Source organism: Thunnus maccoyii, chromosome 19 (assembly GCF_910596095.1).
Source record: "Thunnus maccoyii chromosome 19, fThuMac1.1, whole genome shotgun sequence".
NCBI lineage: Eukaryota > Metazoa > Chordata > Actinopteri > Scombriformes > Scombridae > Thunnus > Thunnus maccoyii.
Window position 1 is genome coordinate 24,648,695 of NC_056551.1, and position 15,937 is coordinate 24,664,631.

The following is a 15,937-nucleotide window of genomic DNA, read 5'->3' on the forward strand; positions in this document are numbered from 1 at the left end:
TGACGACCAAGGTCAGGAAGACGCTGCTGCGCTGCTGGAATGTTTCTCCTCAAGGGCAGAAATACTGTTTGGTCTTTAGTTCGGAGGAGAACGTTCCCGCAACAATCAAATGTCATTTTTCAAACATATGATATGAAAGATGATCAGAAGGACAGTTTTGTTCTTCAGATAGATGAATAAATAGATAGATATATGATTAATCTCAGAGGGAAGTTAAAGTGTTAAAGATTAAAATATATACAGTAATTAAATTGATTTACTCAAAAATAAAATGCATAAAAATGAATAAAAATAGATTAGAGACTAGAGATGTAATGATGTTAATATGCTTTAGTACACAGATGTGATGGATAATCTAATAAACATCCAGGTGAGCGGTCTGTCTTCACTAAATATAAATAAATCAAATGTCTGAAAGAAGGTTTTACAGCCAAGAAGTGTTTTTTTATTTTTTATAAATACATGTGCAAGGGCGCCCTTCACTGTCTCTGTTCTCCAGTCCTGAGGGGGTGAGAGTCAGCGGCCTTTTTTTAGGCCTCGCTGTTACAGAGACGAAGGAAACGGCGTGGAGGAGATCCACCTGTCTTTACTGTTCATCAGACGCTTCATTGTGAGATACCGAGTCCTCCTCGGTAGACTAACAGACAAAATCAGGGTCAGGCAGGATGACATTATGTAATGGACGTTCTGTACGCTCTAAATATAGCAGGCGTAATGGTCACTACTCCACCTTGAATATTTTTAATATATATATGTGTGTGTGTGTGTTTTTCTGCAACACCTCTTCTGTTGCATTGTAGCCTTTGTTACTGATGTGTTTGACTGTTTTAGTTGTTTTCAAATGCAGGTTGTATGTTTGTAAGTGCAATAAATAGTCGATCAAAATTCATCCTGTTAAATGTGAATATTTTCTAGTTTCAGTAGATTGAACATCTCTGGGTTGTTGACTGTTGATATTTTAAGTTGCATCATGGACTTTGGTAAACATGTTTCACCATTTTCTGACATTTTAAAGACTAAACAATCAATTAAATCAAGAAAATAATCAGCAGATTAATCAATAATGATGATAATTGCTAGTTGCAGCTCTAGATTACAGTATTTGTGATGTTGAGAGATTATATTCTGACAGAATATGTAGTGTAGTGCAGTGAAGCTGCACTAATTTATATTTTTATATTAACATCAGATCAAATTACTTCTTGTATGTGAAAGGTGACAAACCCACAGAGATAAATCACCCGACTCAGCAGTTTCTCGGCTCTGCAGAGCGTCCTGACGCCTTTCAGCTCGACGTTTTGGTTTTACCGTCTGCCACTCGACTGCTCTCATCAACCTCATTTCTCAGCAGCAAACACGCTCTGATTAAAACTTCTGTGCACAACTGCAAAACAACAGCAAAACAACAGCAAACAAACAAACAGGCTAGTTGGCAAAGAAAGTAGAGCATTCAGCAGCCAAACAGTTGCTTAAAAGAAGGTGGATGTTGGGCCAGAAGTGTGATTTTTTTTAAATGACTGTTGTTCTGTTTCTGCTCGGATGTGTGAAATAAGCAAACAAATTCAACATATTAAGTTTCATAAGCTGATAATAACGTCATTGTTGTGTCGTTCTACTGCCCCCAGGTGGCTTAAAAAAAGTCAGTTATTGCAGCTTTAAAAGAGCAGCTTTGTTGGGTTTGTGGTCAGGTGTCGGCGAGGATGTGACAGGTGTTTGAAACAGGCTGGAAAGCTGCTGCAGTTAAACGTTTGACTTCGTCCTAAAATATGAATTAACAATACTTATGTGTTAATTAAAGGTTTAACGATGATAATCCACTCTGACACCCTCTATACCGACTCTCTAATTGACCTCCAAGTCATGAATTATGTTGTGATAATTTGCACGGCTTGTCATGGATTATATGGATTTGTGTGACTTTTAACTTGATGAACTTCCTTTTTGAGGAGCATCAGCTTTTACTACCTTTTATATTTTATAATTATATGCAACAGCATCAAGGTACTTTACATAAACACAGATTAGATTGTTTTGAATATGATGAATGAGTCAGCGGGTCTCGTTCTGGGTCAGTGACATACAGGAGGGTCAAAGCTTTTATTGCAATGTTTTCATATCATTCATAGAGAGAGAATCTGCTAATAAACAGTGACGCCTCGTACGACCACAGTGAAATGTGAAACTGTGGACTAACAGAGGATTAGAGGCTGAGGAGGAATCCATATGAAGAGAGGATCATTGACGAGATTATCGGATCTGCTGTGTGTGTTTTATTATTATTTGGATTGCATCATCCTCCTCACCTCTCTGCCGCACAGCTCCTCTTCCTGTTTTCATTCTGTAGACGTTTTTTTTCCTCTTCTTCTTCATTCTGTCCGAATCTCTCTCTCTCTCTCCATCTCTCTCCCTCTCTCCTCTTTTCTCTCACTCTTGCCTTGGCATTCTTCCTCTCCATCTGTCAGACTTCTGGAATGGATGATGGAGAGTTGTGTGTTGCCTAGCAACTGCGGTTGCCATGGGAACCCGACCAGAACTGCTGCATTTCGCTTTGTCGACGGGGAGAAATGAAATTGATTAAAGGAGGAATAAAATAGGTGATGAGAATTGGGGGGGGGGGGGGGGGGGGGGGGGGGGGGTGGAGAGGATGGGCGATAAATGGAAACAGCCCAGACAATCTCTCTCTCTCTTTTTTTATTTTTATTTTTTTTTCGCCTCCTCCCAGAATGCCGTGTTTCTCCTAAAGGCCAGGATGTGTGTGTGTGTGTGTGAGTGTGTGTGTATGTCAACAGACTGTCCACACCTCCGATCCTTCTCACGTCTTCTCCTTTATCCATCCATCATCATCGTTCACACTATCTTCACATCAAAGGAATCTGATTCCAGCTGCTCCGACTTAATGGATAAAATGCATATTACAGTAACCGGGGCGATGATGCTGCGTATAATTCATTTTTAATATGTGGTAAAAAAAAATCAACAACTACTGCAGATAGTTCTTATGTGGCTGGACGGCAACATTAGAGCCCTTCTCACGGGAATGTCTGTCCGTCGCTGAGTGATGAAGTTACACCATTGGTTGGCAGGCTGAGCGTTGGCGTTTCGCCATTGGCCGTTACTCTTTCAAAATGAACTGGCATGAACAGTTTATTACCTCCTCAGGGGGCGTTTACCGCAGCTCCACTGACTGCAGCTCATTCCAGATTTATCGCACCTTGCAGCCGAGCCGGCAGATGCCCCACCTCGACTCACACGCCGTGATCGCACGACTGTTGGAGGAGCGTGTGCGGAGGCGTCGTTGCGGCTGACCTGGCGCGTGAGGTCTGCTGTATCGGTGCTCCTCGGGATGATGTCGGTTGTGCCCGAGGCTGCCGCACATGACAAACCTCCAATGTTGGCTTGCTCGGCTTCGGCTGCATCCGAGCCGCGACAAACAGCGCGAGGTGGCTGAGCGGGAGAGGAAACGGCTCTCCGTGCACCTGGAGGCGTGAGGGAGAGCTGCATCTCAGATAACAATCACTCTGACAAAATGCAGAAATGAAAGAGCAGAGTTCACAGATAATTAGAATAGTGAATTAGAAGTAAAATAAGTTCTCCTTAAAATCAAACATCCTGATATATGAGTGGAAAATGTTGTTCTTGCAACTGCGTTTCTCGCTGCGTATCTCAACCATGTCATGTGATGCTACTTCAGTAGACTTTATCAGCAAATATTACTGGGAACGCTACAGAAAATGATTGCAAATGAACATTTAATATCCAGGAATTCACATCATAGACATTCAGCACAGTTTTGCACGTTGACCATACAGCCATGAACAAGGTTTTGACCCAGTTTTGTTCATACAGACAGCACAGAGCTTATTGTCAACAAGTCTCAATGACTGAACTGATCTACGAGTATTGTGTGTGTATTTAAAGCCTGATATATCTTAGACCTCCGTTGTCGTCCAGAAACTATTAAAAACACGTCAGTGAGCCACATCGCTGCACTGGGTGACATGTTCCTTCATCATGAAGAGTTCGATGACGTTAGTTTGTTTAGAAACGGCTCCAAAGACTAATAACAGCTTCATGTTTTCAGTCTCCGGAGAGTAGTTCTGTGTAAGGCAGACGCTACTGAGCATGTGCACGAACACGGTTCTGTTTACAGCTTCGCTAGCTTGTTGTGCTACATATCACAACCTCCTGACTTTGTTCTACATTTGTAAAACTCTCAAAGAACTTCAGTATAAAGTCAAGAGGTTGTGATATGTTGCACAACAAGCTACTCTCTGTTCCTTATCTAGTCTCTGCAGTGTCTTTGAGCTCAGCAGCATCAGTCCCGTGTGAAACTTGTTTAACATCGTTGATGTGGTTGGAAAGATGCATCTTTCACACTCACACAGATACAGAGGCTCACATGAAATGACATAACATTCTCACCTCTACAACGTCAGGAAAAGAAGTTGTCATAAAGGGCTTTGGTTTGATGGTGAGTGTGAAGTCACGTTAGTCCCGGAGGAGGAGGAGGAGGAGGAGGAGGGGAAATAAACCAACACCGGACAGTCTACTGCATGTATATTACAACCAACACTTCAACACAAAGACTCAAAAGAATGTAACAGGAAATACTTGTTGATTTATTTTTTTGGCTACCCAGTGCCTTTTGTTTCTTGTTTCAGTTTTGTGGCACCAGAAAGTGGTTCAATGAATGTCATCTGTCCTCGTGAAATAGGCGGTGCTAGAAGCGTTGTGATGCAGTGATTATTACTCGCAGAGATGCTGTAAGTGATGAGCTAACTGCTAACCGCTAACACGCTAGCCGTGTGGCTCTCCGAGTCGCGACACCTCTCCTAGCTAGCTGACCTGTTAAACAGACTTTCAAAACCACAACCAGCCAGCGTAGGGGGCCTGCGGTGGTGAGTGCGTGCTGCTTCAGGTACTGGTGAGACATGAAATATGATCCAGGAAGTCTAGTTTCATAGACAGATACTTGAATTTGAACCCTGTACAGCAGTTTAAAATACTCACACAGGATTTTACAACTCTGAAAGTTACCACAGCGACAACGGTTGCACTTTTTGTCACAGCAGAAAAAGTCTGTTCATGTTGCAAAGTACGTGCGCTCGGATGTGATTGGACAACGCAGCGTCTTGCCGGATGACGTCGGGTTGTGCTGCAGGAAAAGTTGAACCTGGTTTAGCTTTTTCTCCGGATGGCGTTGCATGTTTTTTTTCAGTAAAACTTCTTCTGCAGTACTGGTCCCAGTTAAATGAATGAGAGCTGTCAGCTAATTGTTGGTTAGCAAGCCAGCTAGCTTAGTCGCTATCCGGACAGTAAGCTAACAGACGTATCTGTAACAGTCTATAAACCTGCCTCTTTTTAGGGTGAATAAAAGTTGAGATAACAGCTACCAGGCTGTGATAACTTCTCTGTTTTGGTCTCCAGCTCTTTGTTTGAGGTTTGCATGTCGCTTAATGCAAAATATTTTCTTGGACATTCTTCATTTCTATAAGCAAATCAGCTGATACGACTAATTCCACTGAAATGAGCTGATTTCACTTCACTGTTTTGCATTTAAAAATGTTAGTGTGACTCATGCTGCTGGTACTATACTACTATACAGTACTACTACTGTACTATACTACTATACAGTACTACGACTGTACTATACCTCACTCTGCTGTAGCTGCTACTGAGCGCTGCTGTCCTGGTTTACTATTTCTCTTCTCTACACGCTACAGAGGCAGATGTCAGTTTTTTGCTTTGTTGCCCATTTTCCCTTTTTTCCTCTGACCCAAACTCATCCCCATCTGCAGAATTTGGCAACAAGTCTGTGTGTGTGTGTGTGTGTGTGTGTGTGTGTGTGTACAAGTGTGATCAGTGAGTTTCTCTCAAACAGAGATTACATTTACATGCACACTAATATTCCACTATTATCCGGAATATACCAATATTCTGCATTTGATACAGGTTTCAAATGTAGCATTTTCTGATTAAAACATATGGGATATACTGGTATTATTCATGTTTTAGGAGCAGCATGTATGCAGCATGTTCAGAATACGCGTCTCAGTTGGGTTTTTACCGCAGTTTGCGACACACGACCTCCGGCCTGTTTACGGTCAGCTCTGAGAGTTGTAAACAAACCGACTAGCCAACAGTTTTTTTGTTTTTTTTTTTCTTTTGCAAGGCCGAGACAGAGATGATGCATGATGGGATGGTTGTGTAACGCACCCCTGAGCAGACAAAAAAAATGACATATGCTGGAATGAGAGGAGAGTGGAGAGCTGCTCAGGGTGGTCTGGCTTCTCCACCATGACGACGGAGGAGGGGGATCGGTCGGACCGACGGTGACGACATATCAATACCTGAAACCCTGAAAACCCTCCACATGTAAACGGGAATATTAGCGGAATTATCATTAGCAGGAATATTGTCTTTTTTTGGGGAATAAGGGCAAAAACCGGAATATTTTGTGCATGTAAACGTCGTCTATGAGTCTGAATCTGTGTCCTAAATACTCTCTTTGCTTTTTCTCTTTATGGGTTATGAATATAAAACTCACTGGCGTGTCGTTTAGTCACGGATAGTGAGATATTAGCTCAGATATATAACCAACCTGTTGTGGATCGAGCTGAGCCAGCAGGCCTGCAGACACTCTCCATATGCTCTTTATTGTCGTGTCCTCTGTGTGTGTGTGTCTAGCGAGCTCAATTAGGTCTTAATCAACATGTATAAATCACACTTCCTGCTCTGTTGCACCGTGTCCACATGCAGCAGAGGCGGACTTACCTCTCTCAGCTTGTTGTTTTATTTTTAATAACGTCTCAAGGTGTTAATTTGGAGTTAAGACGCTGTACGGTGTGTTCAGACTGTCTCGCAGCTGTAGTCGTGTTTAGCAGCCTTTTGCAAACAGTCGGAGCTGCTCCAGGACGAGACATCCGCTCTGTCATTTGTTTTAAGTTTTGTAAACAGTCCTGTGGCGATGAAAAGCTTCGTACCTGCCAAAAGAAAAGGGCTTCTAGCTTGTTTTTTTGTGTTATTTTGCTTTGTAAATGACTTCTAAACCAGGCCGGTAACATGATCTCATAGTAATAGAGGAAGTGTGGTTGAAATTAGCTGCATGCTATAAAGGTATTGCTGATATCATGTGACAGTTGTTCTTAAAAAAGTCTTTAAAAAGGGTTGAATTCTGTCTTCAAAAGTCTTGAATTTCACCTCCAGACATGTATTAAGACATAAACATATGCAGCTTGGAACTGTAGTGTCTGATATGTTTTTTTTCCACAAAAAAAAGTATAATTACCACGTTAAAATCCTTAAAATGACCTTTCCTCCTCCTTCTCCCTCATTAAATATCTCTGAATATGTGAATATTGTTGATTTCTACAAGTTTTCCTGCTGGACACCAGATGTCTCCTCCTTCTCAGAGGCTTCAAGTTTCACACTTGTGTAAGTCGCATATACTGGACAACGATTGGCTCCAAACTGGTTGTGATGTCACAAATCCTGTTGTGATGTTCACGTGCTAAACTGAGGTTTTAAGGTGAACTCAGCAGATGAAGGTGAAAACAAACTCTGCACAGAGAAGAAGGAACAAGAAAAAAAAACATGATTTTGAGTGGAAGGAGACTTTAATTTTTGTCTTTGTTTGCCTTTTGTTGAACCTGGCAACAAAAACCCCCAAAATAATATGAAACTGTGGGAGACATGTTTGTGTGTATGCGGGTGAGAGATGTGGTTGTGCTTCTCATTCAGTGGAATTATTGTATTTTTAACAGCGAACACGTCTTTTTATGAATAGTGAGTAGTTTTTTTTTTCAATGATCTCTCTTAGGGAAACAATAAAAGCAACCTTGACCATAAAAACACGCAGTACAACTAAACGACGGCTGAATACGACTGTTCTACCTGTGACAAGCCTGTAAACAGACTCATACTCTGCTCTGCATTTATCTATGATACTGTTTTAATGTTAAAGCTGAAAACACATTTAATGAAACACACGTTCGCGTTTCTGCAGCTAGAAGTAAGTCAGCAAATCACTTATCAGACAGCAGAGCAAGAGAGAGCAGCAAGATCAGGAGAATACTTAACATTGTTTGCTAATCCTAATGTTGTATGGGAATGACTATCTGTCACATTGTGCAGTGCATGCACGCACACACACACACACCTCGGTCGGCTCGGTGCTGGCGCTCTTCCACCAGTAAAGGTCAGCGTATGTATAATGCAACACACAGTCAAGTCATCCTGTCTCACATGACCTCTTCAATAAGAAACTTTTTAATAATGTTCGTGGCTCCTTCACCTTCAGATTTGAACAGCAGCTTGTTTATATCTCGCCGGTCTGGCTGGCAGCGAGCAGCCAAGAGACGAGCAGAAACCTGACATGAAATTGAGCAGAGACGGTTTTGTGGATGTTGTGAGTTCACGGGTAGAAAAAAAAAGATTTACGTCTCGGCTGCTAACGTATTTGTTAATGGATGTTTGACCCAGCGGCCGGCGTTGACCTGATGAAAACACGGTCAAGTGTGCACTTCCTGAAAGATAAGGGGAACACACAGACAGAGCATCATGTTAGTGACTCAGTGGAGTGTGTGTCTGTGTCTATAAAAAGTAGTATAAAGTGTTTTGAGTCGGCGTCGGTTTGGTGTGAAGACGACAAATTAAAAAAAATAAAGAAATCTGGAGGCGTGAAGCGAGGTTATGCTAGGCTCTGCTGGAGGCTAATAGCTCCAGGATTAGCATTAGCCGCTACTAGCATCACTCACCTGAATCTCACACCGATCTGTTGGCAGTCACGTTGCATTGTGGGTAATGTAGGCAACGGTAGTTTTGCAAAGGAAGAAGAAGAATGTGCTGAATAAAAAAAAGACGATATCTGATTCTGCTGCATCGATTTTGATCTTTTTTAAAAAAAAAAAAAAACTTCACCATGTTGTTACAGGAGTAAAACACTAAATCTGTAAATAGTTTACTGATTCTGCTAATAAATTCTGGTTCTTAGAGAATTCATGTTGTTTATAAATAAATCTGGAGGCGTTGAGTTAGAAAGAAGCGTGGTTATGCTAGGCTCTGCTGGAGGCTAACAACTCCAGGATTAGCATTAGCCGCTACTAGCATCACACACCTGAATCTCACACCGAGCTGTTGACAGTCACGTTGCATTGTGGGTAATGTAGGCAACGGAAGTTTTGCAAAGAAAGAAGAAGAATGTGCAGAATTTTTTAAAAAAACTGTTCACTGTGAGTCCAACAGTGTAACATCAGTAAAACACTAAATATGTAAATAGTTAATTGATTCTGCTTATAAATTGTGTTTTTTTTAGCGAATCCTTGTTGTTTTATTTGAGTATGAAAAGAAGCAGGAAACATATTAAAAATGGCTGCTATAAACTAAAAGTCACTTATTATACATGAAAAGTTATTTTGTGGGTTAAAATTTTATCAGCGTAAATATTCTGAATCTTACTTTGTTAAATGTTTGCTCGCTGTGTTTTTCTTATTTTCAGGTGTGTTTGGTGGAAAAATCATTTCAGAGCTGAAATAATTCAATTAGTCGTCTGAGAGAAAATTATGCAGCAATTATTTTTAATCAAGAAAAAAAAAAGCCAAACATTCATTAGTTACAGCTTCTTATTTCTTAGTTTTTAATCATTTTAAATAGAATATTTTTGGGAGTTTTGGACTGTTGGTCAGACTTTGCATCTTGGATGTTGTGATGAATATGTGAAGATTAAAAAAAAAAAAAAAAATCAATACTTAAAATAGTTTTGGTAAAACTTCTATAAACAGTTAATAAATGGTTTATAACACACAGTAATGTAGTTGTAAGCAGATATTAGTGTATATAATGAATGACAAATATAGTAAAACACAGTGGTAATAATATAAAAAGTTATTATTGCTGACAAATACTGTCCATTAATAAACACTTATATCTGCTTATAATGACATTATAGTGTTCTATGTTTCAAAAGTTAATATATTGATAATGATAGCTAACCACAGGGCGTTCAAGTGTTATCCTAATGATTAGCTCAAGCGCTGCAGCTGTTATTGATTAATCTATTCTGCTTCCTCGATTAACTGGTTTGTTCTTTAGTCTGTAAAATGTTAAACTGGTTGAAAATGTCGATCACTGTTTCCCAGAAGTCAAAGTGCAACTTTAAAGGTCTGATTTCGTCCAGATTAACACAAATATTCACATTTAAGAAGCTGGAATGAGAGAATTCCTGCATCCTTCAATCCCACACGGCTGTGTTTCTCTCGTCTTTAGGGAAACTCGGTTATAGGCTGGATACTGCGATGACGAAGGCGTGATGTGCACTAGATGTTTCCTAATGAATCCTCAGTTTGCTGGTCGCTGCTCCGGGTGTGAGCAGATGACGGAGGGCAGAGTTGTCAGAAAGAGCCAGTTTGGTATTTTTAGACGGTTCAGGTGATCTCGCTAATGAGACGGAGAGCCTGTGATTCCAGCTAGCTAGGTGTGTGTGTGTGTGTGTGTGTGTGTGTGTGTGTGTCTTCTGTGGAGGAGGCCGTTTGTTGAATTAGCTGGGCAGTGTTGAAGTGTTCAGCGATTAAGGTTAATCCTTGAGTCTGGGTGATGTAAGAACTGTCGTTTCCCCGCTCCTCCTCCTCCTCCTCCTCCTCCTCCTCCTCCTCCTCCGTCCCTCGCTCTAATACCCTCTCTCACACGTTTAGCCCTCGCTGTGTGTGTGTGTGTGTTTCGGGGTGGGGTGGGATGGGGGGGGTGGTTTGTCAGCAGCACCCATTCTGCAAACAAGGATGCCCGGTGCACACATACATACATACACCATGTGTGGATGCGTGTGAGCACGTTGGTTCGTACGAGGCCCTGGTGTCAGCGGCGGAGCGGAGGGGAAATGATGCATCACGTCTGGAGGAGAGATAAAGCAGAGAGGGGAAGAAGTGACAACGCTTGATAGTCGCCACCGAGGGCCTAAACAAATGACTCGAGCCGTGAGCGCGCCTCGAACCGAATCAGTGAAGACACTAAATTAACACAAAAGTCACTTTCTTAGCAGCAAACATTTAGTTCTACGTCTGATTTCTGTAACTAAACAACCATAAATCCTCAGATAGTGGCAGAGGTCTGTTTATCTCGCCTGCAGAGAGAGAGAGAGAGCCGGGCCTTTAATACAAACATGTTTCCAACTGAGACACAATTTATGTCTCATTTGCTCCTTTTTTTATGAGTCTGTTTTATCATATTATAACAAGACGCCTCCCTGTGTTCTAATCTGCTGCTTTCATTTGCAGCACAACTATTATTCCATGTCTGACACATTCATTTCCACAACACATTCAACAACTATCAGTGATCAATTAATCAATCAGCTGTTTTCATCTGATATCAGAAAACAGTCATAACATCTTAAAGTCTATTGAAACCTGAAATTGTTTCATTTACCATCTGATAAGTTAAAAAACAGCTTTTAGAAACTAGAAAGGACTTTTAACGATCGATTAATTGATTAACAAGATAGTTTCAGATTATCTCTCTGTGTTCTGAACTAATCAATTAATCAACAAATAGTTTCTGATTAATTTATTTATTATTATTATTTATAATGTTTTTTTTTGTTGTCCAGTGTTAAGCTGCTGTCAAGGAAACCAGCACTTCCTGTATAGACTTATCAAAGTTAAAGTCTTCATTCGCTCTGCTCCAGTTTCATACAACACACTGATTGTATACAGTGTTTGCTACATGCTAACTGTGCTATACGCTAACTGTGCTACATGCTAACTGTCATGTTGTGCTGTTAGTAAACAAGGAATAAACATACTTTCTATTTTATACTAACAGGAAATGTGTGTGTTGATGGATGTAAATCAAACTGTGAATCTGAAATACTGAAAATTATTTTCACAAAAAGAAAACAAAAAGATTTTATTGCATGTTTTTGTTTTTGTTTTGTCATTTTTAGGCTTCGTCATCAGTGCTGTTGAAATGTTCTTTATGCTGAATTTTAAAGCTGAAATAATTAGTTTATGAATCGATTGACTGATCATCTGCAGCTGTTTTGATAATCGACTCGTCATTATTTAAAAATGTATCATTTTTCAAGCAGAAATTCTGTGTTTGCAGCTTCTTTTCTTTGTCAGGAGTTATAGTTTGTTAGAAATGAGTTAAATGAGTTATTTTAATAATAAACTGAATATTTTTTGGGCTTTGAACAGATAAAATCTGACATTTGGCTCTGTGAAGTTGTCATTTTGTCACAGTTTTTGTGATAATTGATTAATTGTCATGTGAGCCTTTATAGTAAAACTTCTCCACCTTCTCTCTATTTCACAACATCATTTCACCTTTTTTCCTTCTTTCTATCTGAGAGTTTCTGCTCTGTTTTCTCCGTCGTGTCGTCTGTGCTTGTTTGTCTGACGGTCCATCGTCACGCTGTGCTCATACAGCGACGTCTCTCAGGACGGCGGTGAAGGTCAGAGCGAGCCGACTCGTGATCTGCGTCTAGAACCAGATCCTGTTAGTCGTCTATTTTTGTTAATACTTGATGCTAATCAGCTAAAACCACAGAGAAGGAGCATACCAACACACACACACACACACACACACACACACACTGCTGACTCCTCTCTGACATCTCGATACATGAACATCTTTGTTTTGACCACATGTGATCACATAACTCAGGAACTACTGTACATCCCATCTCTGTGTCTTTACACCAGCATACACACACACACACACACACACAGTAGCCATGGAGGCAATTACCATGGCAACAGCGTGTCTCATCTCTGCAAGCAACGTGCATGCGTTTTTTACCCCCCTCACCCCTCCCTCCTCCTCTTCCTCTTCCTCTGATAATGTTGCATGACGTGCATTTCAGATTTTGATCCATTTTTGATTTTTTTGAGATTAAAAAACAGCGTAATTATGAGCTGTGTGTGTGTGTGTGTGTGTGTGTGTGTGTGTGTGTGTGTGTTTCCTGCTGTCATGTCGTCATTGTGACTGAACTCTTTTTCTCTCTTTCATTCCTCTTTGAATTCACCGTCCTGTCGATCGACTTTGTAAACTCTTGAAAGGGACGCGTCGCTGCATCAGTGACGTTGTCATGGCAACGCCCGCAGCTGCACCTAACGATTATGCTTTAATCGGTCGGTCGTTCGGTCTATAAAACGCTGAAAGTGTTTCTCTAAGTGAGGTCCTAAAGATACCAGAGAATATTCACATCACAACTGGACAAAATGACTCAACAATTATCAAAACAGTTGTTATTAATGATCTGTTGACGGGTTAATCGACTGATTGTTGCAGCTCTAGCGATGATGTAACGTTTCTCCTGATTCGTCTTCAGGTTGGTTTTAAATAATAAATGATTGTTTTTGTCCTGTGTGTCCTCCAGGCTTCCTACTGTTCAAGGACTTCTGTATGAACGAGATCGACGAGGCCGTGCCGCAGCTCAAGTTCTACGAAGAAGTAAGTCTAAAGTGTGTGTGTGTGTGTGTGTGTGTGGGATTAGACGGCATCATGGGGGAAAGGGGTGAGAGATTAGGCCTGTAATCCAGCTCATTCTGATTAAGGCCTCCCAGGAAGCACTTTGTTTTGTTGTTGTTTTTTTCGGCGGTGGTATATTTAAGCTGACCCGGTGTGTCTGTTTCAGATTAAGGACTACGAGAAGCTGGACTCGGAGGAGGAGAGGTTGAGCCGCAGCCGGCAGATTTACGACGGCTACATCATGAAGGAGCTGCTGTCCTGTTCACATGTGAGGACCAGAGACGCCGTCACAAACACTTAACAGCTGTTCACTACCGTCCCGTAATCACGACAATGTCACCATTAACCCTCACATGATTAATAATAACTGTTAATAATATCACAGTCACAAGATTAGAAAGTGCTGCAACAATAAAACATCTGGACGTCATCGTAAGAAATGAAATCAGGTAAAAACCAACAGAAACAGACAAAAATAAAAGTTTATTATTGTTTATTAATCAACAATATTCCCTCACAGTGGAGCTCCGACTGATTAATTGTGCTTATGATTGAGTAATAGTCTTATTCAGTAGTTAAAAACACTTTCAGGTGTTTGTTTGCTAAAACAGGAAATTCAAAGTTAAATATGTGTCTGTTTAAAGCAGCTTTAATCCTTATTATCGATCTGTATGTGGAGGCTCCTCTCAGCTTTACGGAGCTTTCTAGTGAGTTTCAGTTCACTCTCAGCACTCTCATAGCGTCGTCTTCAGACTAGCTGGTGAACATAGTGGAGCATTTAGCAGCTAAAGAGCCAGATATTTCCCTCAGGAGTTGGTAGAGAATAAAAACAGAAGCTAAAAAACACGAAACACGACTCCACATGAATGTTGGATGAATGATAATGTTGCTCCGTAACTGCTGGATGTGGAAATAAACAACTGTTTGCTAACAAGTTCAACATATCAACTTAAAAGCAACATTAATGCAGGTTTAACATCTCTTTTGACTGATCAGAATATCTCCAGATTGAATAACACTCGTGTTACTTTTGTTTGGATCTTTTAGTGTTTAAAGTTGTTTTATTTAAACAGATCTTGTGTAAGAAACTTGCTTGCATGTGAAACACTTCCAGTGACGCCGTGGCTTTCAGTGGAGACTTTATTACGACATTCCCGCCTCTAATACCAAAATATTACAAAGAGATATTAGAAAGAACAAAAACCCCCCCTCAGCACTTAGTGAGCAACTCAGACCTGTTACTACACGACTGATGTGTCAATCATGATGGGAGTTTCTTTTTATTTTGTTTTTTTAACATCCATCCTACTCACTTGTGTCTGACATAAAGGAGAAACTTTATTCACAGAGGTGTGTGATGAAGACCTCGATGAAGGGCTGACACCGAATACGAGCACAGCAATCTTTCAAAATAAAAGCAGCCTGTGATATCAAACTACGCTCTTATCTTGAAGAGGCTTTTATCTCGTCTCCTCGTTTATCCACAGAAGGTGACTTGGTGTGTGTGTGTGTGTTTCCAGGTGTTAGATGTGTCCGAGGCTATTAGCTCCAGCGCTACATAGCGGCTACCGGCGTTCACACACACACACACACACACCCCCCCCACACCTCTGACCCGACTGTTAGCGGTGGAGCTGCATCGTGTGTGTGTGTGTGTGTGTGTGTGTGTGTGTGTGTGTGGTCTGTGGTCAGGAAGCACAGGAGAGACTGATTTACATCGTCCGAGTCGTAGCTAATTCCAGGCTTCCCCCCCACCTTTCAACATACTCAGCTGCTGGTGAAACAAAACAAGAGGATACACACACACACACACTCCACACTCCACTAAAAACCTCCCAAAGCAGCTTCACTCCTCCACTAACCCCCCCCCCGACTTTACTTCAGCTTTTGTTTTTGTCCCGTATCGTGTCGACTGAAGCCCAAAAATAAAAACCATCTTTTCAGCTTGTTCTCATCTGCACCCTCAGCTGTGTTTTCTGCGACACTTCACAGTCACTTTTTGTAGACACGTTTAGTTCATTACGTCTCTTTGAACTGCAGGTGGAACCGACTTTATGAAATAAAGCCACACAGCCGAAACTCCCGGTCGTGTATCTATAAATTTAACTCCAATCAACCAACCTGAAGCTCCACATCTGGCAGACGAGGTGCATCTTGTTTGTCTTGTCTGCATGTAAAGAAAACAACAGTCATGAATACGTTTAAAGGACTTGAGGGTTGCGGCTTGGTGCTGATTGGGAAACGCTGGCAGTGGTTTTGGACCGGTTAACCCCCCCCCCCCCCCCCCCCCCCCCCTCCCTTCCTCCCTCCCCAGAACCAGCTGGAACAAATCCATCCATATTCACCAGCAGAACAACAGGCCACACTGTGTAGCCTTTGTTCTCCTGCAAGGCAGCGATTTGGGATGTAAAGCAAAGTTGTTGCTGGCCGCTTGTGTGAAGGGAGGAAGTTAATAAACACACCGCCCACGCAC

General features: G+C 41.3%; 1 protein-coding gene across 2 annotated transcripts in view; it reads left to right on the forward strand.

Annotated features, from left to right (window-relative positions):
- Window positions 1-15,937, forward strand: part of grk3 (G protein-coupled receptor kinase 3) — a 70,321-nt gene that overhangs the window by 28,655 nt on the left and 25,729 nt on the right. Inside the window, exons 1-3 of one of the 2 annotated variants that reach the window (XM_042394697.1) lie at window positions 7,935-8,197; window positions 13,373-13,446; window positions 13,631-13,732. In XM_042394697.1, coding sequence (XP_042250631.1) covers window positions 8,104-8,197; window positions 13,373-13,446; window positions 13,631-13,732 — 270 coding nt within the window. In that variant the 5' untranslated portion in view covers window positions 7,935-8,103. Of the gene's footprint in view, window positions 1-7,934; window positions 8,198-13,372; window positions 13,447-13,630; window positions 13,733-15,937 lie in introns of those variants that run through there. The other variant, XM_042394696.1, reaches the window with a different exon arrangement.